The sequence below is a fragment of the Lytechinus variegatus genome, chromosome 4 (genome assembly GCF_018143015.1).
Source record: "Lytechinus variegatus isolate NC3 chromosome 4, Lvar_3.0, whole genome shotgun sequence".
NCBI classification, from domain to species: Eukaryota; Metazoa; Echinodermata; class Echinoidea; order Temnopleuroida; family Toxopneustidae; genus Lytechinus; species Lytechinus variegatus.
In genome coordinates this window covers 28963157-28989152 of record NC_054743.1, presented here as the reverse complement: position 1 = coordinate 28989152, position 25996 = coordinate 28963157, and the positions used below count along the sequence as shown (strand labels likewise).

At 35.7% G+C, this 25996-nt stretch overlaps 1 protein-coding gene across 4 annotated transcripts in view; it reads right to left on the bottom strand.

Annotated features, from left to right (window-relative positions):
- The window catches only part of LOC121413781 (protein dopey-1-like), a 59427-nt gene that overhangs the window by 19146 nt on the left and 14285 nt on the right, over positions 1-25996 (bottom strand). For 2 of the 4 annotated variants that reach the window (XM_041606727.1, XM_041606728.1), the window contains exons 1-8: positions 20316-21198; positions 14685-14928; positions 13415-13579; positions 11033-11220; positions 3620-3809; positions 2009-2875; positions 514-1549; positions 4-150 (exon numbers count right to left, since the gene is read on the bottom strand). In XM_041606727.1, the coding sequence (XP_041462661.1) occupies positions 4-150; positions 514-1549; positions 2009-2875; positions 3620-3809; positions 11033-11220; positions 13415-13579; positions 14685-14928; positions 20316-20365 (2887 nt within the window). In that variant the 5' untranslated portion in view covers positions 20366-21198. Of the gene's footprint in view, positions 1-3; positions 151-513; positions 1550-2008; positions 2876-3619; positions 3810-11032; positions 11221-13414; positions 13580-14684; positions 14929-17830; positions 17932-20315; positions 21199-25996 lie in introns of those variants that run through there. The other 2 variants (XM_041606729.1, XM_041606731.1) reach the window with 2 other exon arrangements.

Genomic DNA, 25996 nt, shown 5'->3' with positions numbered 1-25996 from the left:
CACCTTTCATTCTTGGTGCCTTGAGTAACGATGCTGAGATGGTCTCATTGCAGTACATTGGAAAGCAAGCAAACTCAACCAGTAGATTGCATGCTGTACTGAATGCCTGACATAGCACCTTGGATGAGGTACAACTGATAGTCACATCGACTTCATAAGAAAAAAATATAACATTTTGACTATTAAAAGAATTAAAAGAAAATATCAATTTCACACAGATTTCATAATAAATTTATTGTCAAACATGTAATACAAATATAAATCAAGAAATATATAAAAGTATCAATTTAATTCAATTTATTAAGTATTAAAAAAAAATTGATTTTAAAATCACTATTCATGTATCGGTATTTTAATCATAAAATATTCCCTTGCTATCATCCTAAAACAAAATCACAAACAGAAGGAAAAACAAAGAAATTCTGTGTTTACAACTTTTAGAATGTGATAATTATAACAACATTCCAAGGGCCAATAGACATAGAATTATTTAAGTACACTGAATTTGCTCACCTAAATACTGCCTGGCAGCCTCATCACTTGTCAATGCAGAGTCTGTTCTTGTCCTGACATCTTCAACCTTGTCACTCTTTGGTTTCCAAGGCAAATCTTCCCAGGATTTCCTCTTCTTCTTTTTACCAACCTCTGTCTCATCACTGTCTTTGTCTAAAGCATCACCACTCTCTTCTTCCCCATTCTCAGAGGGGTCTTTGTCAGGGGGAGCAACGTCACCAACCTGAAGCTTGGTCATGCACGACTTCACGATGTCCGCGTTTGGCAAGATCTTCTTGGTGATCAGTTTTGCAAAGAAAGTCTGGAAACACTGGACGCAGGCCTGCATCAAAAACATGGGAGGTCCATCCTTCTCACTCTCGCTGTTCCCCAGAGAAGATATGCTTGGATTAGGCGGTTTCCGGTCCTTTGCCTTGGCTTGTTCTGGAGTGTCCAAAGGCTCCTCCAAGAGGGAGTCCTGCCTGCTGCTAAGGCTTGTGGGACGGCGCAGACGGGTGGGAGGAGGGTTGTTCTCGCTGAACTTTTGAGGTTGCGAGGAAAGGCGGTCAAGCGATTGCACTGTCCCTAAGTCATCATCATCACTATCCTTATCTTTTGCATCAATAAGCTTACTACTCTCATCATCTTCATCCTCCAGGTCTTGGTCCTGCTTTTCCCCTTCCTTACCCTGCTTTGGTTCTTCTACACCCATCCCTTTTCTTTCAGACTGGTCAACTTCTCTTCTATGGACAGAAGCACCACCTTGTTCGCCTTCACTACGTTCATCTTCTATGACATCATATCCATTCTCTATCCCCTCCAACTGCTTCAGGAGTGCTTGAGGAAGCTGTTCTGGGTCAGCATGCGGTATCAGTCCAGTCTTGGGCTCAGGACTGGTCACCATGGATGGCTGGACTTTGGTCAGCAGTTTGAGGCACAGTCCAAGGGCATGGTGGATGTCACTCAGGTCCAGGTAGCCACAGTAGTTGGTCAGAGTCATGATTATCTTGCACAGGAGCTGTGGAAGGTACTCTGTTGGGGTTTCAGGGTAGGTTTCCTGTATCAATAAAGAGGTTGTGGAATTAATAATTAAAAATGGCTGAACAAAGCAGCTCTAAATTCATCTATACATACAAGCAGTCAATAGAAATGTCAAGTATGATTGAAAATTGTCACAGAATAACCTTATTGAGGCCATGAAACATCTTATCAAGATCAAAGGAAAAACATTAGTTGAAATTAGGTCAGGCAAGCCAAGCCTTTGAGAAGTGTATTCCAAACCCTGCTTGGGTTAACTCTGGTGATTTTTACTGCAATCAAATCAAAAGAGAATTACAAAATAAATACATTAATTTTTATGGATGATATAACTGGGTAAAAATGTTCCTTGATTTATTTAAATATTTCCAAAGAAGATAAAATACCTCTGTAACAGTTCATGCATATTTATTTCTTTATCATTTTCTTAGATCTAGTCTATTTAAAATGTATTAATAAGACATGGAAAGGAACTCACTAAGGCCACAATGTCCAGTAGAAAACTGACAAGGACGCAAAGTTTGGTACAAGTAAAGTTAGTACTAGTAGAGCTGGTTGAGACAAAGCTCTGTGCAGTACTTCGAAGCACACTATGCTGACAGCACAACTCAAACTTCTGGGCAATGTATTCCCAGATGAAGTAAGGTTCAAATGAGTTAAAGAGTAAGTTAGCAGTCTTGATCAGCTCGATGGGCTTCTCCGATCCTTGAAGCATTTCCCAGTTGGCAAAGTCTGCTTCCTTTTCGGAGGCCAAGGGCACAGAATTATCTGGTTTTGAAGGTGCCTTCCTCTTGGTACAGTGGGTGAACACTGCCAGGAATACCTCAAGGAGAATCTCATCAATGATGGGAGTGCTGATCTCTGGTTTATCCAGAAGACTGATCAAGATACGGTAAGGTTTGAAGAAGCGTTGCTTGCTGTCCATGTTGTAGGGATCCTGGGGAGGGTCGTGGAGCCACTTCCGCAAGCCCTGGATTAACAACTGCTTAGAGTGCATCTCAAAGTACTCTGACCCTTCGTCCTCGTTGCTAACCATACTATCATTTGTAAGCACACTGTTTGTCCTGCGGTGCATCTTCGCAGAATTGTCCATCCCGACAGGAGGAGCAAGAGGCAAGCTTGGCAGCTTCTTACCGTTCTCGATACCCAGCAACCAGGAGAAGAGTCTTCTATTCAAGGACATATCCCGGCGGAGTAGGACACTGAGAGATGCGGTGAGTAGCTCAGCGAGTTCATCAGACTGCAAGCCAGAGTTATGGATGGGGAAGCAGATCATGATGAGGTCTAGCACACTTCGTTGTACGAGCACCACTGCATCGTTGATTGCTGCACATACAGCTTTTACCTGCAAAAGAATTAATGCATTTGTTTCAATTAAAAATGATACATAAGATATATAGTATCACTTATTTTATTTTGTTGAGCTACATGTACCTGTAGGTCTAGCCCTCATTCAATGTAATAAAGATCCCAATAGAAAGAACTGGTGGACTGAATCATATAAACCAGTTGACTTACTTAGCGGGGCAGTATACTCAAAGCATGCACCAATTTTCAAAAAGCACCCTGATATTCAGATGTCACTTTGCTTCATTCTAGCATATCGTTTGAACATTTTTTTGAAGAAACATATTTCCCTGCCCTCTCCCCTCCCCCTTGAAAAAAAATATTGAGTAGAGAGATGTCACCTGTTCTGATTCAAAATACTTACACAGTCAAATTGGTTGGTTGCTTTACTTGCACTGTGATACATGTACTTCCATACTTACCCTAAATATCGAGGAAATATGAAAGTTCACAAAATTTTATTTTCTTTAGCAATTGACATATCACTTTATAGGACCGTACATGTATTTATCCATTCTCCTCACAACACAGTGGCAGCTACATGTACCTACACAAATATGCTTGTACATGTCAAAGGTCACATAGTCATGACCTGTCATCACAGGCAGATGCACACTTAAAATTTTAAAAATGTTTAGAACAGGTTGCCTTAGGAGGAATAACTCAGTACTCTACTTCAACCGAGTCCTCTTTCAAGAAGAATCATTCAAAGATTAAAACAGAGACAGACGTTGGTACTGACCATAATGCATTTATTGTTGCCCAGGAAGTACTTCTGTTCACTGATGGGCAGTTTCCTGTCCACCTGAGCCAGGATGAAGGAGATGGCTGGAAGTCTGACCACTGGACTGGAGAGTACACACTCCCACAAAGCACCATAGAAATTTGATTTCACCATACCAGCACATAGCTGCTCCAGTAAGGTGTTGGTCCTAGATAAAGCAAAAGAAAGAATGGGTGATTTCAAGTTCAGTATTGATCTCATGGTGCAGGTGTCTTGGTGCTGATGTTAAATTTCAAGTTTAGTATTAACCTTTCCTGGGCTGGTGTTAAATTTAAGTTCAGCATTGACCTTTTGGTACTGGTGTTAGGTCAATGTTTACAATAGCATAGCGCCAAACATAAATTGATAAGTAGACATTGAGTTGCATGCTATAATTCATGAAATTGGACAACAGAAGATTTTTCAAAGAATTCCTTGCATTAGCAATTCATATTAGTTTTATGAAATCCGTTTCTATTGTACATTCATTTGCATTTAAAGTTTAATGAAATCTGTTTCTAGTGTATATTTATTTGCAATTAATAAGTTTTATGAAATCTGTTTATAGTGTACATTCATTTGCAATAAATAAATTTTATGAAATCTATTTCTAGTGTGCATTTATTTGCAATTTATAAGTCTTATGAAATCTGTTTCTAGTGTACGTTCATTTGCAATTAATAAGTTTTATGACACCTGTTTCTAGTGTAGATTTATTTGCAATTAATAAGTTTTATGAAATAAGAAGTCTAGACAAAAATTACTTGTCACTGGTTTATCTATCAGAAGTCAGCAGATAGATCTTATGGACACTAACCCATACCTTCACACTAGTGAGAAGCCTACCACTAAAGTATTCATTAGTGATGTACCACTGTCTGTTGCCAACAGTGACATAAAGTCTACTTTCATAAAAAGAGGACTAAAACCAGTAACTGAAGTGAAATATGAGTGTGCGAGAGATTCTGACGGAAAGCTTACTCGTTTCAAAACGGGGAGGAGGTTTATCTTCATGGAATTACCGTTGGCTCCGTTACCCAATATGGTTGAAATCGTAGGATTTCGTGCAAAAATCTACCATAAAGAGCAAAAGGAATCGAGTGACAGAAACAACATGAAAGAAAACATCAGATGTAACAAATGTTTGAAAGAGGGTCATTACGCTCGCGAGTGTCGAGAGAATCAGATTACATGTTACGATTGCTCCCTTCCAGGGCATAAGAGAGGCGACCCCCGGTGTGCTGCCTTTACGGAAGGTTCTTCCCAACCAGACGACAGTGATCATGTGGTCGTGAATGCATGCAATGCGCAGATGGCTCCCGCTTCCAAATATGCCAGCGAAGATATTTGTGATGTACAGGTAGCAACTCCGCAAAGATCGACAGAAGAATTACCATACACACGCACCAGTAGTCTCGTTGGTGAAAGGTCAGGCACTGTCAAACAAATAACGCTTGACGAAGTCATCAAACAAGCGCGGGCCCGCAGTAACGAGAATCAACATCGAGTAAAACAGAAGAAAAAGAGAAAAAGAAGGCATTCTAAAAACACGCCAGAGAAAGAAGAATCTATTCGACTGAGTTCCGAAGAAGAATATGAAGATGCATATAACACAGCTTAAGAAACATTAAAACGATGGAATTAAGTATCTTGACAATTAATTGTCAAGGATTAAGAGAAAGGAAAAAGAGACTAAAACTTTATAAATGGGCAAAAGATAATAAAATTCAAATTCTTTTTCTTCAAGAAACTCATTTTACAAAAGAAATCATTCAGGTTCATGATAAATTTGATTGGAAAGGTCAGTCCTACCACTCTGTTGGAACTTCTAACAGTTGTGGTACTAGTATTCTAATAAATTGTCACTCAGTTGAAGTTCTTAATCATATATCCTTCCATGAAGGTCGATCAAATGCTGTTAACATATTATATGGTGGTGAGTCGCTATGGCTACTTAATATTTATGCTCCGAATATTTTGACAAGTAGAAGGATTTTTTTCAAGTCTTGTTTTGCCTTCTTAGATGACAATATCCTTCCTAGTGATTGTGTAATTTTTGGTGGCGATTTCAATACTGTTTTAAACTATACATCTGACAAAAGAGGAGGGATTTTGAAAGATTTTTCAGATGCAAAGTACCTACGAGAACAGTCTGAGTTAAGAGATTTCGTTGATATCTGGAGACTCAAACATCCCAACTCTATTGAATTTACTCATCAACTAATACGACAGTCTCCTATTGAGACTAGAATAGATTTTTTCTTAGTTTCTGATAGACTTAAGAATAATACTATCAGCTGCAATATAATAGGGAGATTTTTATCAGATCATAATCCAGTTCTTATAAAAATTGAATTCAACAAATTTAGAAAGGGCAAAGGTCTATGGAAACTCAATAACTCTTTGTTACAAGACTCTGAATACAAAAAAATAATTATTGCTTTAATAAAAGACCTTGGGGAAAATATTAATAATCAAGTAGCTGATATAAGATTACTTTGGGATTTATTCAAAAAAGATGTCAAACAAAAATCAATATATTTTTGTATAGATAAATCTAACAATATAAAATGTAAACAAGTATATTTACAACAAAGACTTGATTATCTTACCAAGCAGAAAATTATATCTACGAAACAGAATCAAGAAATTAAAGAAATACGAAGAGAACTAAATAATCTTTATGATTATAAAGTTCATGGAGCTTTAGTAAGATCCAAAATCAAGTGGTATGAAGAGGGGGAACGTAATAACAAATTTTTTCTAGGTCTTGAAAAAAGAAATTATCAACAGAAGAATTTGTTTAAAGTGGAACACAATGGTAAAGTTTTCACAAGTCAAAACGATATCTTGACTGCTGAGGTGGAATATTTCTCAGAACTTTTTTCAAAATCGGAAAATATAGATAGTAAGGATATTGATGATTATTTTGAAAATATTCACATAGAAAATTCATTAAACGAAAAACAAAAATTAATGTGTGATAGCACACTGACAATTCATGAATGTAATAAAGCTATCCAAAATTCAAAACTTGGTAAAAGTCCAGGTCCAGATGGTTTAACGTTTGAATTTTACAAATGCTTTTGGGATCATTTAAAAACTATTTTGTTAAATTTATTTAACCATTCGTTATCAGTTGGGAATTTATCAGTTAGTCAAAATAGAGCTGTTATTACACTTTTGCATAAAAAGGGACGAAAAGATTTACTATCCAACTGGAGGCCTATCAGTCTTTTAAACACTGATTACAAAATATTGGCATCAGTTTTGGCAGAGAGATTGAAACCAGTATTAAGATCATGTATTTCGTTCGATCAAAATGCCTACTTAAAAGGCCGTTTTATTGGAAACAGTATAAGACTTATTGATGATGTGATAAATTATATGACAAAACATGAAAAATCGGGGGCTATTTTATTTTTGGACCTAGAAAAGGCCTTTGATAAAGTTGATAGGAATTTTCTTTATAGAGCCCTTGAAAAATTTAATTTCGGTAATAAATTCATAAGTTATATAAAAGCCTTATATGCTGATGCAGAAAGTTGTATAATGAATTTAAATTGGCAGTCAGTTTATTTCCCTCTAACTAGAGGAGTGAGACAAGGTTGTCCAGTGTCTGCCCTGTTATTTTTAGTAGTTGTAGAATTTTTGTCAATTGATTTGAATAAGAATAATAACATTAAAGGTATTACTTTGACGAATAATGTAAATAATTCAGTTGAGATCAAGATAAGTCAATTTGCTGATGACACCACAGTATTTGTAGCGGATGAACTGTCTTTAAAAAAAGTAATGGAAAGAGTCCAAACCTTTTGCAAAGTTGCTGGACCATCGTTAAATGTTTCGAAAAGCTCAGGTTTTAGCTTTGGAAATTTTAATTGCAATTTTTTTCAAAAGATTGATTGGAAAAGTGTGTTTATAAAAACTCTAGGGGTGTATTTTAGTAAAAATATGTTTGATGCTTATGAAAAAACTTGGAAAGAAAAAGTTACAAAAATTGAAAACCAAGTATTATTGTGGAAATGCCGGTATTTAACATTTTTCGGAAAAGTTACTGTATTAAAATCTTTAATTCTTTCAAATATAACCTATTTAATGACTGTATTTCCCATGCTTGATCACATTAATAAAAAAGTTGAACAAATTATATTTAAGTTTATTTGGAAAGGGCGAGATAAAATAAAAAGAAAAACAATGATTGGTAGAACTGAAAAAGGAGGAATAAATATGCCTGATTTTGTCTCACAATGTAACGCCCTAAAAACAGTTTGGCTAAACAATCTATTTGAAAACAAGGATCACAATTTTAGATGGAAGTTCCTTCCTGAACTACACCTCAATTACTTTGGACCGAATTCACTTGTTCTTAAAATGTCTTTTGAAAAAGAATGTCAAATGCCTGAAATGAAACAACTTCCATTATTTTATCGTCAATGTATAATTGCTTGGAAAATGTGTAATAATAAACCCTCTTTTGAAAATACAGGTGAAGATATTAGGCAACAATTGTTATGGGGTAATAAAAACATTTTGTATAAGAATAAATGTTTGTTTTGGAAGCATTGGGTATGCTCAGACATTCTTGTTATTGGAGATATTATTAACAGCGATGGACTATTGGATATATTGCGTATTCATGCAAAATTAAAGAAAAAAGGAAATTATTTATGTGAATCGAAATTAATTTGGAGTTGTATACCAGAAAAATGGAAAAACATTTTGGTTAAAGAAAAACATTGCTTAAATCATTCAATTGTTAGCTACTTTCAATTGAAGGATCATGATCCTGTCATACATATAAAACAAAGTAAACATTTATCTTTTAAACTTTCTAAATTATTATACAATTATCTTGTGGATAAAAAGTTTATAACCCCAAATGTTGAGCAATATTGGTCACTTTATTTCAAAGAAAATCTGATTTGGAACAATATCTGGAAAGAAAAAGTTACTTTCATTGAAGAATTTCGTTTAGCTGAATTCAACTTTAAATTTTTGTATAAACTTTTGATGTCAAATGAATATTTGTTTCGATTTAAATTGGCAGAATCTCCACTTTGTCTTAAATGTAAAACTATTGACAACTATTATCACTTATTTTATGATTGCCATTATTCTAGACTCTTTTGGTTAAAATTCAGTAACTTTTGTGTTACCATCAATCTGAATATTAAAAATGTGGATATAAGTTATAAAGACATTGTGATTGGTAGACATGGTGGTAATGGACAAAACGTTATATCTTTCTTTAATGTATTACTCAATTTAGCTTCTTATACAATTTTTCAACAAAAAAGAAAATCAAATTTTAAAGAAATATTTGAAATATTCATAGAAGAAATAAAATGGAGAGCAAATATAAAAAGAAGTATTTTTTGGAAAAAATGCAAAACAAAAATTGAATAGTCAATTTAGGCATTATGTTTGCTTACTATTGAACATGTATTTAAAATTCTTTCTTGCTATATTTATAAAATGTTTTTTTTTATGTTGATTTCTAATGTATATCATGATGTTGATTTTTTATTTTTGTTCTATGTACAGTGACGATGTAAATGAGAACATACAAATAAAAAAAAAAAAAAAAAAAAAAAAAAAAAAAACAAAAAGTTTTATGAAATTTCTTTCTAGTGTACTGAGATTGAATTGTTTGCTCAATTTGGATACTCTAAAAATCAACGACATAACATAACACTCAACAATAATGGTAATTTTGCCATCCAGTAGTAACTCCCACAGGCCCATATTCTGAAGTGTGGTTTAACTTTGGCCATGGCCTATTTCTGTGATAATGTTATGGGAAAAAAGAATTTCAAAATTGCATCTACATTACATGTACATATGTTTCTTTACTTGGCTCTTTAATCATTTATTAATAATGAAGAGAACTTTTTTGGTACTTATTCCCAGTGAATTATGAATGATTTGAGTGTCAATAACCTGACAAATCAAACTTGTCCTGTTTATTAGAGATACCTGTCATATGCATGACGAAAATTTTGCGTTTAAGAGCAGTATACCCCAAGTTTCCCTTATCATCAAATCTCTTCTCAAAACCCTATTGCCCTCAAGCATGAAATTTAAGTATAGAAACACCTGTTTCTTGACCTCGGTCCGAAGATAATACACCCTAGCATCAACGGTCACAGCAGGGGGCCACACACGATGGATTGCATTCTGTTGAGTGCATGGAGTTCCATGTATACACGCGTTGATAGAAACTTTTTTCTTCCTTTCTTTCTTTCTTTTTCTTTCTTTCTTTCTTTCTTTCTCTCTCTCTTCCTTCCTTCCTTCCTTTCTTTCGTTAAGACTGTATCGTTGCGCGAGTGAACGGCATGCATCCCATATTTTCTTGCTGTACGGACAGAAACTAGATGGGATGCATCGCGGTCCTTGCATGCTAAGCATACCGTAATTTTTATTCCGCATACTTTCCTTATTTCGAGGTCTATTTTCTTCGTTCGAAATTGAAAATGGACTAGTATTGGATGTCTGAATGTAATATGCCTTTGAAAACGTGATTAATATCGAATACAATAATTTCATTCCGAAGATCCTTCTACAGGCAGACAAGTCTTACGTAATAGCACAGCTGTTGTTTATCATTTCGTCCTTGGCTCAATGCTCGTTTAGCTGGCCCGTGGTGGTGAAATCGAGACAAGGGGATTACCTGGCCAAGATGGGTTTATCGGGGTTGGAAAAGTTGTTTGAGATTTGCAAACGCAAAACGGGGTATGCGACCGCAGTTTGCAGTCCGAAGTGAGGTCGAGAATCAAACGGGAAATTTTCGTAATGTGAATTATCCATGGTTAAACCGCAACTTTAGACCAGCGTTTGAATTAAACCATAGATCAGAATGCTGGCCAGTCATTGATTCCAACTGGAAGTTGAGCATTGTTACCACGGTAGTTACCATACATGGTAAAGTTATATGTACATTACAGAAAACAGAAACTCTACAACAGTAGTCTGCGTGCACAGTCCCTTGGTTTTCGCAATTCACATAGCGCATAATGCGGAGTCTGAAGTACCAAGACTACACACACTATACATGTATGTATGTACTGTGGCTGCCCAGGGAATAATTTTGCTTTAATTCAATACGAAATTGAATAGCATTTTGGTCATAAGAGAAAAGCTCCAAACTATTAAAGTAATGCACAGTCCTATGTAAAAATATGCGATACAAGAGACTTTATGCATAGCGGTCTTTCAAAAAATGTGGAGCAAAGTGCAATGCACTATCGGGAAAATTATTCCCTGCTGCCTGAAAGAGAGTTTGGCATCTACTGTAGCCTTCACTCAAGACATGGTTTAATTTTTTTAAGTGTCAAACATGAGTCTGTGCTTGCAGACTACTGCAACAGGGCCTAGGAATCAATACGATACCTGTCAAAGAAATCAGAACCTTCCTCTAAACCTGGAAGGATGCCTTGAAGAAGACCAGTGAGGGCGGGCTTCAGGTGCTCTCCTAACGGCAGATAATGCTCCTCGTATATATTGAGGAGAACTGGCTTGACCGACATAGAGGCATTGCCCAGGAGAGGGAACAGGCCTGCGCTGTAGATAAACATATCCTGAAAGAAGAGGAATGAATGAATTTATAAAACCTGTATTTCAGAACATTTCAAAATGTTACAATAATTTGTCATCTTTAATGTAGATTTGTATGATCACTTAATAGCTTTTCGGACTGTGCTGTATGACAGGTAATCTCCAATCCAAACAATGTTTCATCTATATTTCTGCAATTCAAATAATCTTGATATACAATGGCGCTAAAAAGTTAGTGAACCCCACCAGAAAATGAACATATTTAAAGGTCAAGTCCACCTCAGAAAAATGTTGATTTGAATCAATAGAGAAAAATCAGACAAGCACAATGCTGAAAATTTCATCAAAATCGGATATAAAATAAGAAAGTTATGACATTTCAAAGTCTCGCTTATTTTCAACAAAATAGTTACATGAACGAGCCAGTTACATCCAAATGAGGGAGTCGATGATGTCACCCATTCACTATTTCTTTTGTTTTTTTATTGTTTGAATTATACAATATTTAAATTTTTACGAATAGGACCTCCTTGCCTGAAGCACAAAATGTTAAAATAAAGGAATTCCACGTGTTCAGGGAGGAATGAAACTTCATTTCACATGACAATGACGAGAAAATTAAAATATTTCATATTTCATACAATAAAATACAAAAGAAATAGTGAGTGATGTCATCAACTCTCTCATTTGGATGTAACTGGCTCGTTCATATAACAATTTTGTTGAAAATAAGCGAAACTTTAAAATGCTATAACTTTCTTATTTTACATCTGATTTTGATGAAATTTTCAGTGTTTGCTTCTTGAATTTTTCTCTTTTTATTCAAATCAAGTTTTTGTTGGGGTGGACTTGTCCTTTAAAAGTGTTCAAGCTCTGCCATCTTTTAGATATTTCATTGTGAAGTCAGATGATAAAATGTTACATTCAATGCGGTTAGTTTCTCTGGGCTTGCCAGACAATGGTAGTTTTGGGTACAAAAACTACATTCATCACTCAGCATGAAGGAAGGCATTTTCTGATGGGGTTCACTATTAAAACTTTTACTGTAGCACCACTGTATATTGCATCAAATGTACCAAAAACTGTGCATTCATTTCTGTCATGAATTAAATCTCACTTCAGTATGAAGGCTTGGTAATATCAAAATCTACATCAGAAATTCTAGATCTATAGATTATGACATAATAAATTCAAGAGAATGAACCACATAGCCTACATGTATTTTTTTGTATTGAAGGTGATCCATGTTCATGATGTATTTTGTACATCATGGAGATAAAACCAACAACTGAACATGTAACATCTGAATTCAAACAAAAGTGAATAAAAATACCTTGTAACAAATATGTGCAAACAAAAATATTGAACCATCTGTTGAATTCTACCAGATGGTATAAACTGCCACATTCCCACAATAACAATGCAACGATAATGCAGACTTAAATGAACTATCGAAACATACATGTACCATTTAAAATTCATAAGCACCTGAAATGAGGCATTGCAATAGACTTGCTCTTGTAAGTACCGGTACATACATGTACGACCAAACGTGCAATGTACAATCCCTCACTCTTGCAATAAATTTGTTGTCAAAGCATACTTTATATATACATGTATATGTAAATATAAAAAGCAACATAGCACTGTACTACCAATCTGTCAGATAAATGATACCAAAACCACAAATCAAAATGAGTAGAACCACGAAGGTATACTGTAATTTCTTATTCCAAAGATAAATGCAAGTTGTAGTAACGAATCTCAAAATGACTTTTTACAGAATCCAATATCAAAATATATGTGCCAAAGGATTCTGGAAGAAATTGTGCAATTGCTGAGAAATAAGCAAAATAAGCTCGGATTAGGGCTCTTCCGTCGGGTCTTTATTCCAGCAATAATAATATACACTGTCCCACATGTGCCTACTGTATCTGTGTTGGCAATCTCCACTGTGATTGTTTTTCAGCTTAGATTTTATGATTGAATCACAAAGTTCAATTTAACTGTACCAGATCTAGATCCAAGATGATGTAGTAATACTTAAACCTTAATAGTTTTACATACTTTCTCATGAAATCAGTGTTTTACTGCAACTACTTTTATTTAGCTTAAATTTACTCTAAATTTCCAGGAAATAATATGAAAGTTCACATTATTCTATTCTCTTCAGCAATTGACATATCACTTTATAGAATAATTCCTTTCAAAACTTACCTGACATAGTAGCTTTGGTCCAATGAATCTGAAGATAAGATCATACGTTTCTAATGCCTTGAGATGAACACCGCTAGGGAGGGCAGGGTGTGTGCACTGAGCCAAACGTTTGCCGATCAAGAGACGCTTCGGTATGATCCGGTATCGAGAGTTTGTTTGCAAGACCTATACATGTAGATATTGATACAAAATAATATTTGAAAACAACATGTAATCATTCAAATTCAAAACTTTTTTAAAATTTCAATTGATATTTAAGAAGACAACACATGATGTGATAGGGGCAGTTATCATGGTGCCTTTCATGTGAAATAATAAAAAGTACTAGAATTGAAAAGATTACATTTTGAATCTAACCCTTGTGACTGGAATAAAGTCTCTCTAATATTTTTAATAAGCATTCTATAATTACATTTATAAACATGGAACCATGTGTTGTAACTAGTGTGTAGATATGAATAATGATTTAAACTAATACAGTTATTCACTGTACATACATTGCAATTCAATACACCATTGACCTATTGCAATATCTTACCATATTTACCATATTATTGGAACCGAAGGAGTCTTTATGAAACTAAAAATGTGTACCTTAGGTATCGAATACTTTCAATTTAAAGATAACTTATTCAACGATTAGTCCAAATTGTCATGTGACACTTGTACGGTAATTAGCTTATACTCATACTTTGGAAAGCAATTCAAAGTGAAAATGAAACTTGACAAAAACAGCTCCATTTTGTTTTCCTATAATTGATGTGTTCAAACATGTACAAGGTGTCCAAAAAAGTGAGATGACATTGTTTAGTACTGTGCACCTGGCTTATTTCCATTAACATGTGAGGAAACAGTTTCATTACACAATCAACATACAATAGCTTGCATTGTTGCAATATTCAGTTATTCTTTCTTTGTGAACACCCCCCCCCCCGACTGAACATGTATGGATATGATCTACAATATTTGAAATCATAAAGAGTGGCCTCTCAATATTCATGAACAATGTGTACATGTAGCAAAAGATGCCAGTCTCTGACAATGGATTTTATAAAAAGATTACTCTCCACTGAAACATATAGTAGTAATACTTTTAAACATTTTTCTGCCATGCATTGTATAAGATAAATGGAGTATTTATATCCTCTTTTTAATAAGGGTTAAATTTGAAGGACTTTTTATTTCATAAAAAGTCCAAAAGATAAGGGAAACAACCCACACTCAGTATTGTCATCAGTTCGCAATGGTCCAAAACATGAATTATCAATACCTTGTTCAACTTGCCCAACGCCGAGATAAGATCGGCCCATTCGCTTGAATACTCAAAGGCCTTGAGGGCTTTCTCTACCGCAGTGACGTAGGCCCGGTACTTGGGCTCCGACAGTAGCTCGTTCTCGTCCATACTCATGGAGTCCGGTAGAGCTCGATGTCCATTGGGTTGACCAGCGATGAGAGGTCCCAGGCCAACCTTCGGCAGGCTCTTCACCCCGTTGTTAATGGCAGTAACTCCCTTCCTGCATTTATAATAAATTTACAATAATAAAATACATTTGAATCGATAATGGGGTAGATTTAAAAAAAAACATCCTCTTCAGTATATTGCTGAGTCCTCTTCTAAACACCTAGTTTCAATTATAGCTTTCTTTTTTTCCGGTTGGAACTTTACATGATGCATTACATACATACTTGTTGCTATATATCGGGAAAATCTCAGGCAAGGTGTGGTTAGCTTGTAAATGAGCATCCATCTTTGAGAATGCCTTTCCAAATTAGACTGACTGTTGTTCAAGGAAGTTCACAAGTCTATCCCTAAAATGTAAAGTATACTCTTCTCCTTTGTTTTCAAAATTATATCAACCTAACAGTATTACCCAAAGGATTTTTCATATACTGCATTAAGTCATTGCTTGGTAGGCCTGCAAGGATGTGATAGCCGATACACAGTATGCGTAGCAATGGAGTCTTGAACTCTTGTTGGAATGCTCCCCAGGGAGTGGGGAGAGTACATACATGTACATTGTGTATGTGCAGGCCAGGATAGATCCGATTACCAGGGTAATAAACTCTCTTTATAGTACACAAATATTTTCCCGATCATTAATAATTTGGGGTAATAATAATTACTAGCAATGTGCTTCAATAGAAAGAAAAATACATGTAAATACATGAATTACAGTAAAGTTCCAGCAGAATTTACACAAATATTTGATTATAGCCAAAATGAGAAAAACATGCACAAGTTTACCTTGAACTCAAAACCATGATAAATTTCACTTTGAAGTTTGACATTCAGTAAAAAAATAAACAGTACTGGGTGGAATACATACATGTAGCTCAACTATAGGACACAGTCACGATAATGAATGAATTGTGAAATTATGAAGCTGAATTTAATAGTGAAAGCAGAGAGAGAAGCACTGGACGAGGATATTACCATAATGCAAACAGGATCAATACTGATCCATTTCTAATCCTGCTAATCTTGTCTTATCCCAAATCACATACATGTAATAGTGCAAAAGCTTTGTCAATAATCTCCTTTTCTCTCTCTCTCTCTTCTTTTACCATCTCTCTACTTTTCATATTTCATGAATGCAAGAGCCAAACTCTTTTTTATCAGATTCCCTAATTTGGGATGTTAGAAATATCTCCATCTCTAAAAACAGCTGTGTCTATTAAAAGATGTCACAATTAATCAATGAGTTTGAAATAAAATGAGACACAACATTAATATTCCATTTTCTTTAAAAAGGGATGTTCAGTTTATGGTCAAAACTGTCTTTATTGTTACGCAAATATTTTCTTGATCATTTTAATTTGGGGGTAATAATAATTACTAGCAATGCAATTTAATAGAAACAATTAATACATTTTAATGTATTTGGGAGCCAGGAAAAATCACAGGCTACTTTTTCTCAACCTGCATACATGTAATGCACAAATCTGCAACATTAAAGGCTTTACAATTATAAGTGTAATGAATGGAGATTTCCAAGGCTCTTTACATCAGGCACTTTTCAGCATTTGGCAGTCTGACAAGCATTGATCTGGAAAGGTTATGGGCTGTTTTTATACAAATCTTGTTTAGATTTATAAGAAAGTGTGCAGAAAATTGTCAATAAACAGGTCTAAAAGTAAAGGCAAAAAATATTCAAATGGGTCATCTACTTTTAAACAGAAGACTGCAAACAATGTTGATTTAATGGTCCAAGATTATTAGAACATGAAAAATTAGTGATAATACTCAGTGTGGTGATCAAATTCTATATATATCATGGTATGTTACTGCATAAAACAGCCATAAACATTAAATTGCTTCTATTTGTTTACAGCAAAAAGTGCTTTTTAGCCAGGAATCAATTTACGTTACATATGGCCTGACATAAGAAATGCACTTAAAGAATAAAAGCATACGAGTAATTCCTCTCGGAATATTCTCCATTTGGAAATTGAAACTTCCACCAAAGTTTATCTTTTTCAGGATGAGTTCATGATGTTAAATTTAAAGATGCTCAGGGGCACAATTTTCATTATTTTTTTCCTTGATTTTTTTATTCAATTTTTCTCTCTTCAAATGAAATAAATGGAATGCTTTTATATTTCATGCCATGTTTTATTCCAATAAATCCTTTATCGACTTTATTCAACCGACTCTGTGACATTTCAAACATTTTTTGTTGTTGTTAATTCAGAGGTTTTCGTATTCTGTTGTTCGGTCAAAGATCATCTATTTATACTGTCGGAGGCAGACTCAAACACATAAAGAAGAAAATTTTTTTATGCAACTAGGCTTGAGATACAAGTATGCTGACCTTGAAGAGAGCCAGTCACCCACACAGCAGGGCAGGGAAGTTTTTAACTTGCCAAGGATATTTCTTAAATGGTTTTTAGGGAGGCATGATGACAGTAATATGATGACACATCAAGATATCAACGGAAAGATACATCATCATTTTCTTCCACCTGTGCACCACCTGTAGTCTACATTCATCAGACCTTTATACTCCTCTAGTCTAACTTTTTACTGTACTGAATATGCCTACAATGTGTAGGCATACATGTAGGCCTACATATATGCTCACTGAATAATTTTAGTAAGTGTATTTTTTAATACATTCATCACCTACAGTATATGCTCTGGTGTTACCTTGCATTAGTTCTTCTTTGTATCAACTAGGATTCGTTGCGGGTTTTCTATTTCATTTCAAAAATTGCCACCACCAATAAAACAAAACAGGAAGTATTAAATGTAAGGCTGGAGTGTGATGTATCTTGCCGAATCACACGTATTGCTGATGTTTCACAAACATTATTCTGCATCAGACTCGTCAAGGCAAAGACAAAAGCTGCAGCCTTCTCCTAGAATATAGTGGACTGTACACGGCCAACACAAAACAAAACAATGAATTTACTTACATGTATCGCTTGCGGACATTAATTCCGACATGTATATCCACAGAGGCATACAGGAACGCACTCTCACGTTTTAATTTCCTTTTTTATCTCACACAACTATCAATTCCCATAATGAGCTCCTGCAATCCTTGCATTTGACTGGCTATTAAAGACAATTTGTCCAAGAAAATCATAGATAGAACGCTCCTCAAATATTACATGTAGATCGACATGTGTATGAGGGTATCAAGCTGCTCAACAGTTGTCACAAGACAGAGTAACCTTGTCTCAAGTGGTAACCAGTATATATGTACACTGTGTATACATGCAGTCCTACATGCACCACTATATACCAGCAGTTTATCAAAGTTGCATTTCAACAAACACAAACCAGCATATTATTGAGAGTTTCTTCATCCGCAACTGATTGTAGCCTTGTACACAGAGCTCTCCAACTTGTATGAATATGTGAGGAGCATAATTTTTTTCTTTCATTACAAATGTTTACTGACATGCACATAAATGGTGACTAATCGTAGGCGTGAGCGACAGTGAGCCCAACATTGTTTATAGATCTGAAAATGCTCGAGACTAATAAAATGATACTGGGATGGAAATCACTCTCTGTGCAAGAATAATCACATCAACTTGACTTTGTCGGCAAAGAGAGAGAGAGAGAGAGAATGAGAAAGAGATGAGAGGTGTTTACATATTTCAATAAGTGTACACTTTGTGTTTTCTTACTATGTTTTTTTTTTCAAATTATGCAAGATACAGCTGTACACTTTATAATAAAGCTCCTCCCCTCTCCAAATCTGTCACACAAATCAACGCTTGAATACAACAAACTGTCCTGATATGCCTCTTTCCCCTCCTACTCCTTCTCTACTCCCCCTCCCCCTCCACCTCCTTCATTAGCTCCTCCCCCTCTTCAAATTCTCTACGGACACTTGAATAAAACCCACTGGCCTCCTGCACCTCCTTTACATTTTCCCCTCCCCCTCTTTCCCCCCCCTCCCCCTCGACCTCCTCCTCCTTCTCCCTGTTCTTCACCTACAATGTACTCAGTGCTGAAGATTTGATCTCGTATGATATAGTTAATCATTAAGCTCTTTAATTTTGTAATATGATCCCTGCTGTGCTCAAGTATTTCTTGTACATGTACAGTATGTAGACAATTGTATTGTTTTATAGAAGGAAGGCAATCTAAAATGACATAATTTTTTGTCAATTCAAGTTTTCTTCTTCCCCACCTCTCTTTCTTTATTCACTTTAAAAACAATGAATAAATATTAAAAACCATAGCCCCCCCTCGTAATGCCACTAAATTACACATTTTTAACCAGTAAAATATTGCAAATGTTCTTTACAAATTAAAAAGAAACTGAATTTGTATTTCACATTGTGAAATATATCAACCATTATACACCTACAGCTATAAAGGGGTAAATACCAGCATATCTTGATCACATGTGCACACTCCAATACTATTCACTGTATGACATATGAGAATGAAATATGATCTTTGAAATATGAGACAGGTTTTAGTTTCACAAAGAGCATATCACATGTATACAATAAAATATTGGCTCATATAACTGCATTGTTTGCATTGTGTAGTTGGGTAAATGTTAGACAGGCTTTTAGATTGTCAACATCTTCAAATAAAAGTTAAATAGGTTGATTATGATAATTTTAAAGTTCAAATTAAAATGTAGGGTACTTGTGACAGCAGTGTTTGCAGAGCGGAAGTGGGGTAGGGATGGAGTGGGGTGGCCGCACCCTTTCAGGCCATAGGGGGGGGGGGTTGTGGGTCTTGAAAGGGTTGGTTGAGGGAGGGGAGTCAAATAAACACACCCATAATCATGTGGTTGTCACGAAAATACTTTGTATTGCAGGTTTAAAAATATGCAAAATTTGCTGAATTTTTAAGGAAAAGTTCACCCTGACAAAAAGTTTATTGTAAAACTAGCAGTAAAAATAATAATAAAAATGCTGGTGAAGGCTTGAGAAAAATCCATCAAAGATTATTAAGGCTATTAGAAGTGTAATTTTAATATTTATGACTTCCTATTTCCATGTATCGTGAATTTTAAAAAAATCAATGAAATGTAGTTTTCTCCAAAAATTGTTCAGTTTTTAATGTACCTACACAAATCGTTTCACATCTGCTCCTGAAAGAAAAAATGTTATATACCATAAAAAAATTTAAATTTGATATTCATGCATTTTGTGGCAACTGCTGGTTTGTGACAGATCAAGAACCTACTGTTCTAATAACTTACTTAACCTTTGACAGAATTCTCTCAAACTTTCACCATTATTTATTAAATATTTTTATCTGGCATTTTTACCACAAAAATATCGTCAGGGTGAACATCACCTTTAATTTGGCCACAGTGGGCATTTGGAAGTTCACATTTACATGCAATTCACACCTATCATCATACGTCATTTCATGTGTATAGTGGAGGTCATTATGTGTGACTGACCGATAAAACATTACCTGACTTTTTCCTTCATTGCTGATGCAGTTCTTTCACTTTTCTTCATCATGTTTAATGCCTAGGCCTTATAATATCCTTTATCAATCCAATATGTTTAGTAATCTCCAATCGAAATGATATCCCACAATTATTGCCTGGTATTATAAAAGAATCATCTGAAATACACTGTACACAAGCAAAGTCAACTAGCAAGAGGTCAACATTCATAAACATAAAAGTTCCCATCTCTAAATATAAAACAGATTAAAGCTGGAATGTCAAAACTGTATGCATCGTGGCACTGCTATAGAACTGTGGAGTGCTTGTCAAAAAGTTATTCTATAGCACAGAATAAAAGAATCCAATGGCCAAGTCTGATGAATACCATTGCAAGTAAGTACTGTTCAATTCAGAGAGATACATTTATTGCTGGGCAAAGAGACAAACTGGCATAACCCATCCATGGACCTTTGTTGTAGGTTCATGGATAACCTCTGGCTGCATCTCCTGAGAGAGCAAGGTGCCCACACAAATACTTTTGCCTGTTTGATAAGATTTGATTCCCCAGCAGAGAAAAGACTTCTTTGGCCTCAGCTGTTCAGTAAAATTTCTGAAAAAATATGTGAGTAGGCTCATATATATGCAGAGTTGCAGTAAAGCCAGACATGCCTATGAATTTCAAATTCCTGCATGATCGTTCATGTCAAGAATTAAAGAAGCATTCATCTCTACTTATTGGCTTGCATTCAAGAAACACTGATAATGGAGCGCTCTTCTGATGTCACTTCAAAGCAATGTCACCATCCAATCCTAAAGAAACTTTTTATTTATTCCTCTGCATATCAGATTGTCCCTAAAGTTGCATTTCTAAACTGACCACCGCTTCATACATGTATATTAAATTCTTTTGACAGGCTGCATAAATTGTACAGAGCACAGTACATACATGTACAGCTGAACTACATGGTTGTGAAATCAATTTCCTCGGAAAACAGCAAACTAAACAATACTCAGAAACATCTTCTTTTCCTCTTAAAAAAGTGTTGACTGTCTAGTATTTGCGAAGCTGTATCAAAACTAGTTTGCAGTTAATAGTATGGGGTGACGTTTTGAACTGAAAAGGCCTGTTTAACAGGCATGCATGAGTGGCTTGGTGCAGGAGGCGTGACGTCAATCAATAAAGATCCTCCTGACCCAGTCTCAACTTTGAATAGAATTGTTTGAATTATTGAACTGTCATTGATTCCTGCTTGGCAATTTAATCTACATGGCTCCGTTTCAACTCTTTATGCACAATCTTAACAAGATCAGCCAATTAAATTGCAGTACTGTAGAATAGTTGTTATTTGGCCCCTAAAATGTTTAAGAAAAAGGTAAGCTTAAACACTCTTCACCTAGGACCTTATCAGGATGTGTACTTTTGGCTAGAACAGTTTCCATTATGTGTCAAATCACATGGGACAATCTATTCATAATTTTCAAACATTGTCTACAAGAAATGTGAGTACATGTACACATGTAGTACATGGATACTTGCCAGAAGAAAATTATCAAAACAATGAATATATCACAATTCAGCACATCAAAATATCAGAAATTTACACATGAACAAATGCATACAAGGACTTCAAAAACTGCAGTAATATTGGGGTGGTATAGGCACTAATCTGTGAGAAATAGATTCCTATTATTTAAAATAGCGAATCTGATGGATGATCGGCTGCACATGGCGTCTTTCTAATTGTTATGGAAGACACAGATACAGACATAATCTATATAATACACTGTACTGTACACAATGTACAAGTATCTAAAAGAATTACAATGAAAAAGCACATTTGAATTCATATTTCATTATATGCTGGAGACCCCCCCCCCCTTTAATCATGAAATTCATTACACAATTGCACTCATATTGAAATATTAATCTCTATGTATGTCTCCTTGTCTCTTACGTACTTTTTATAGGACTCAGTGAAGAATACTAAAAGGCATCTGTTTATTGAAGAACTTATGAATAGAAGTGCCAGCTGTATATACATACCAATGTCATGTACATACATTGTACATGCTTCACAGTAATCTACATGCCATCCAATGACAATAGAATAATACCATTGACTATAGAAAGAATGTCTCTGCTCTGAATTTCCAAGCCACTTCACAACCTAGCAACCAAGCAGAGAGCACCTCCCTAAAGTCTCAGGTAAAGCCTTCGTGTTCATGTGTACTTGAGATATAACAGCATCAGCGAGGTGTCCAGGTACTCTGGCAAACATTAAAGAGGAGTATTTCTTCCGACTTCTTAAACAACCTCGCAGCCAAGCAGAGAGCACCTCCCTAAGTCTCAGGTAAAGCCTTCATGTTCATGTGTACTTGAGATATAACAGCATCAGCGAGGTGTCCAGGTACTCTGGCAAACATTAAAGAGGAGTATTTCTTCCGACTTCATAAACAACCTAGCAGCCAAGCAGAGATCACCTCCCTAAAGTCTCAGGTAAAGCCTTCGTGTTCATGTGTACTTGAGATATAACAGCATCAGCGAGGTGTCCAGGTACTCTGGCAAACATTAAATAGGAGTATTTCTTCCGACTTCTTAAACAACCTAGCAGCCAAGCAGAGATCACTTCCCTAAGTCTCAGGTAAAGCCTTCATATTCATGTGTACTTGAGATATAACAGCATCAGCGAGGTGTCCAGGTACTCTGGCAAACATTAAAGAGGAGTATTTCTTCCGACTTTTTAAACCACACTGAGGAATCGTTACAGTTCAGTGTCAGAGCCTTCATTGTTCTCCTTGCGATGGACATCATGGAAATCAAGAAGGTAACTTGTGAAAACAAACGAGTACCAAAGTCGATGCAAAAAAATGTTTTTATTTTTCATTTCTGAGTTTTTGATAGCATATTTTGACCATGATGAGATTAGCCCCATTGAGTACTGTTGGCATGATTGATGATTCCTAACATTTAAAATCAGATGCATGATTGATTTGAATGGGGCTAAAATACATACATGTATGTATTATGTATAATATAGGAGCGCCTTGAGCACCTAGCAAGAAGGAAACGTGCGCCATACAAATCCTACATTATTCATAATTGATAATTTTTGTAAGTTCTTCAAAGGGATTATAAATAAAAGGGGTGAGTTTTAACATCAAGTACATTTTTCTTTTTAAATTCCATTCAAGCTATCTAAAATCCACCAAAGCCACTATTACCAAAGATATATATCTAACGTTATAAAGTCTCAGGTAAAGCCTTCATGTTCATGTGTACTTGAGATATAACAGCATCAGCGAGGTGTCCAGGTACTCTGGCAAACATTAAAGAGGAGTATTTCTTCCGACTTCTTAAACAACCTAGCAGCCAAGCAGAGATCACCTCCCTAAAGTCTCAGGTAAAGCCTTCATGTTCATGTGTACTTGAGATATAACAGCATCAGCGAGGTGTCCAGGTACTCTGGCAAACATTAAAGAGGAGTATTTCTTCCGACTTCTTAAACACCCTAGCAGCCAAGCAGAGAGCACCTCCCTAAAGTCTCAGGTAAAGCCTTCATGTTCATGTGTACTTGAGATATAACAGCATCAGCGAGGTGTCCAGGTACTCTGGCAAACATTAAAGAGGAGTATTTCTTCCGACTTCTTAAACAACCTAGCAGCCAAGCAGAGAGCACCTCCCTAGATTCTCAGGTAAAGCCTTCATGTTCATGTGTACTTGAGATATAACAGCATCAGCGAGGTGTCCAGGTACTCTGGCAAACATTACAAGAGGAGTATTTCTTCCGACTTCTTAAACAACCTAGCAGCCAAGCAGAGAGCACCTCCCTAAAGTCTCAGGCAAAGCCTTCATGTTCATGTGTACTTGAGATATAACAGCATCAGCGAGGTGTCCAGGTACTCTGGCAAACATTAAAGAGGAGTATTTCTTCCGACTTCTTAAACCACACTGAGGAATCTTTACATTTCAGTGTCAAAGCCTTCATTGTTCTCCTTGCGATGGACATCATGGAAATCAAGAAGGTAACTTGTGAAAACAAACGAGTACCAAAGTCGATGCAAAAAAATGTTTTTATTTTTCATTTCTGAGTTTTTGATAGCATATTTTGACCATGATGAGATTAGCCCCATTGAGTACTGTTGGCATGATTGATGATTCCTAACATTTAAAATCAGGTACATGTACATGATTGATTTGAATGGGGCTAAAATACATACATGTATGTATTATGTATAATATAGGAGCGCCTTGAGCACCTAGCAAGAAGGAAACGTGCGCCATACAAATCCTACATTATTCATAATTGATAATTTTTGTAAGTTCTTCAAAGGGATTATAAATAAAAGGGGTGAGTTTTAACATCAAGTACATTTTTCTTTTTAAATTCCATTCAAGCTACATGTATCTAAAATCCACCAAAGCCACCATTACCAAAGATATATCTCTAACGTTATAAAGTCTCAGGTAAAGCCTTCATGTTCATGTGTACTTGAGATATAACAGCATCAGCGAGGTGTCCAGGTACTCTGGCAAACATTAAAGAGGAGTATTTCTTCCGACTTCTTAAACCACACTTAGGAATCTTTACATTTCAGTGTCAAAGCTAGCCGTCATTGTTCTCCTTGCGATGGACATCATGGAAATCAAGAAGGTAATTTGTGAAAACAAACGAGTACCAAAGTCGAAGCAAAAATTTTTTTTTCATTTCTGAGTTTGATAGCATATTTTGGTGAAACGTGAGATTAGCCTCATCGAGTACTGTTGGCATGATTGATGATTCTTAACATTTAAAATCAGGTGCAAGATTGATTTGAATGTGGTTAAAATACATACATGTATGTATTATGTATAATATAGGAGCCCCTTGAGCACCTAGCAAGACGGAAACATGAGCCAGACAAATTCAATACTATTTATGATTATTCATAATTGATAATTTTTGTAAGTTCTTCAAAGCGATTATAACTAAAAGGGGTGAGTTTTAACATCAAGTACATTTTTCTTTTAAAATTCCATTCAAGCTATCTAAAATCCACCAAAGCCACCATTACCAAAGATATATCTCTCACGTTATAAAGTCTCAGGTAAAGCCTTCATATTCATGTGTACTTGAGATATAACAGCATCAGCGAGGTGTCCAGGTACTCTGGCAAACATTAAATAGGAGTATTTCTTCCGACTTCTTAAACAACCTAGCAGCCAAGCAGAGAGCACCTCCCTAAAGTCTCAGGTAAAGCCTTCATGTTCATGTGTACTTGAGATATAACAGCATCAGCGAGGTGTCCAGGTACTCTGGCAAACATTAAATAGGAGTATTTCTTCCGACTTCCTAAACAACCTAGCAGCCAAGCAGAGAGCACCTCCCTAAAGTCTCAGGCAAAGCCTTCATGTTCATGTGTACTTGAGATATAACAGCATCAGCGAGGTGTCCAGGTACTCTGGCAAACATTAAAGAGTATTTCTTCCGACTTCTTAAACAACCTAGCAGCCAAGCAGAGATCATCTCCCTAAAGTCTCAGGTGAAGCCTTCATGTTCATGTGTACTTGAGATATAACAGCATCAGCGAGGTGTCCAGGTACTCTGGCAAACAAAGAGGAGTATTTCTTCCGACTTCTTAAACAACCTAGCAGCCAAGCAGAGATCACCTCCCTAAAGTCTCAGACAAAGCCTTCATGTTCATGTGTACTTGAGATATAACA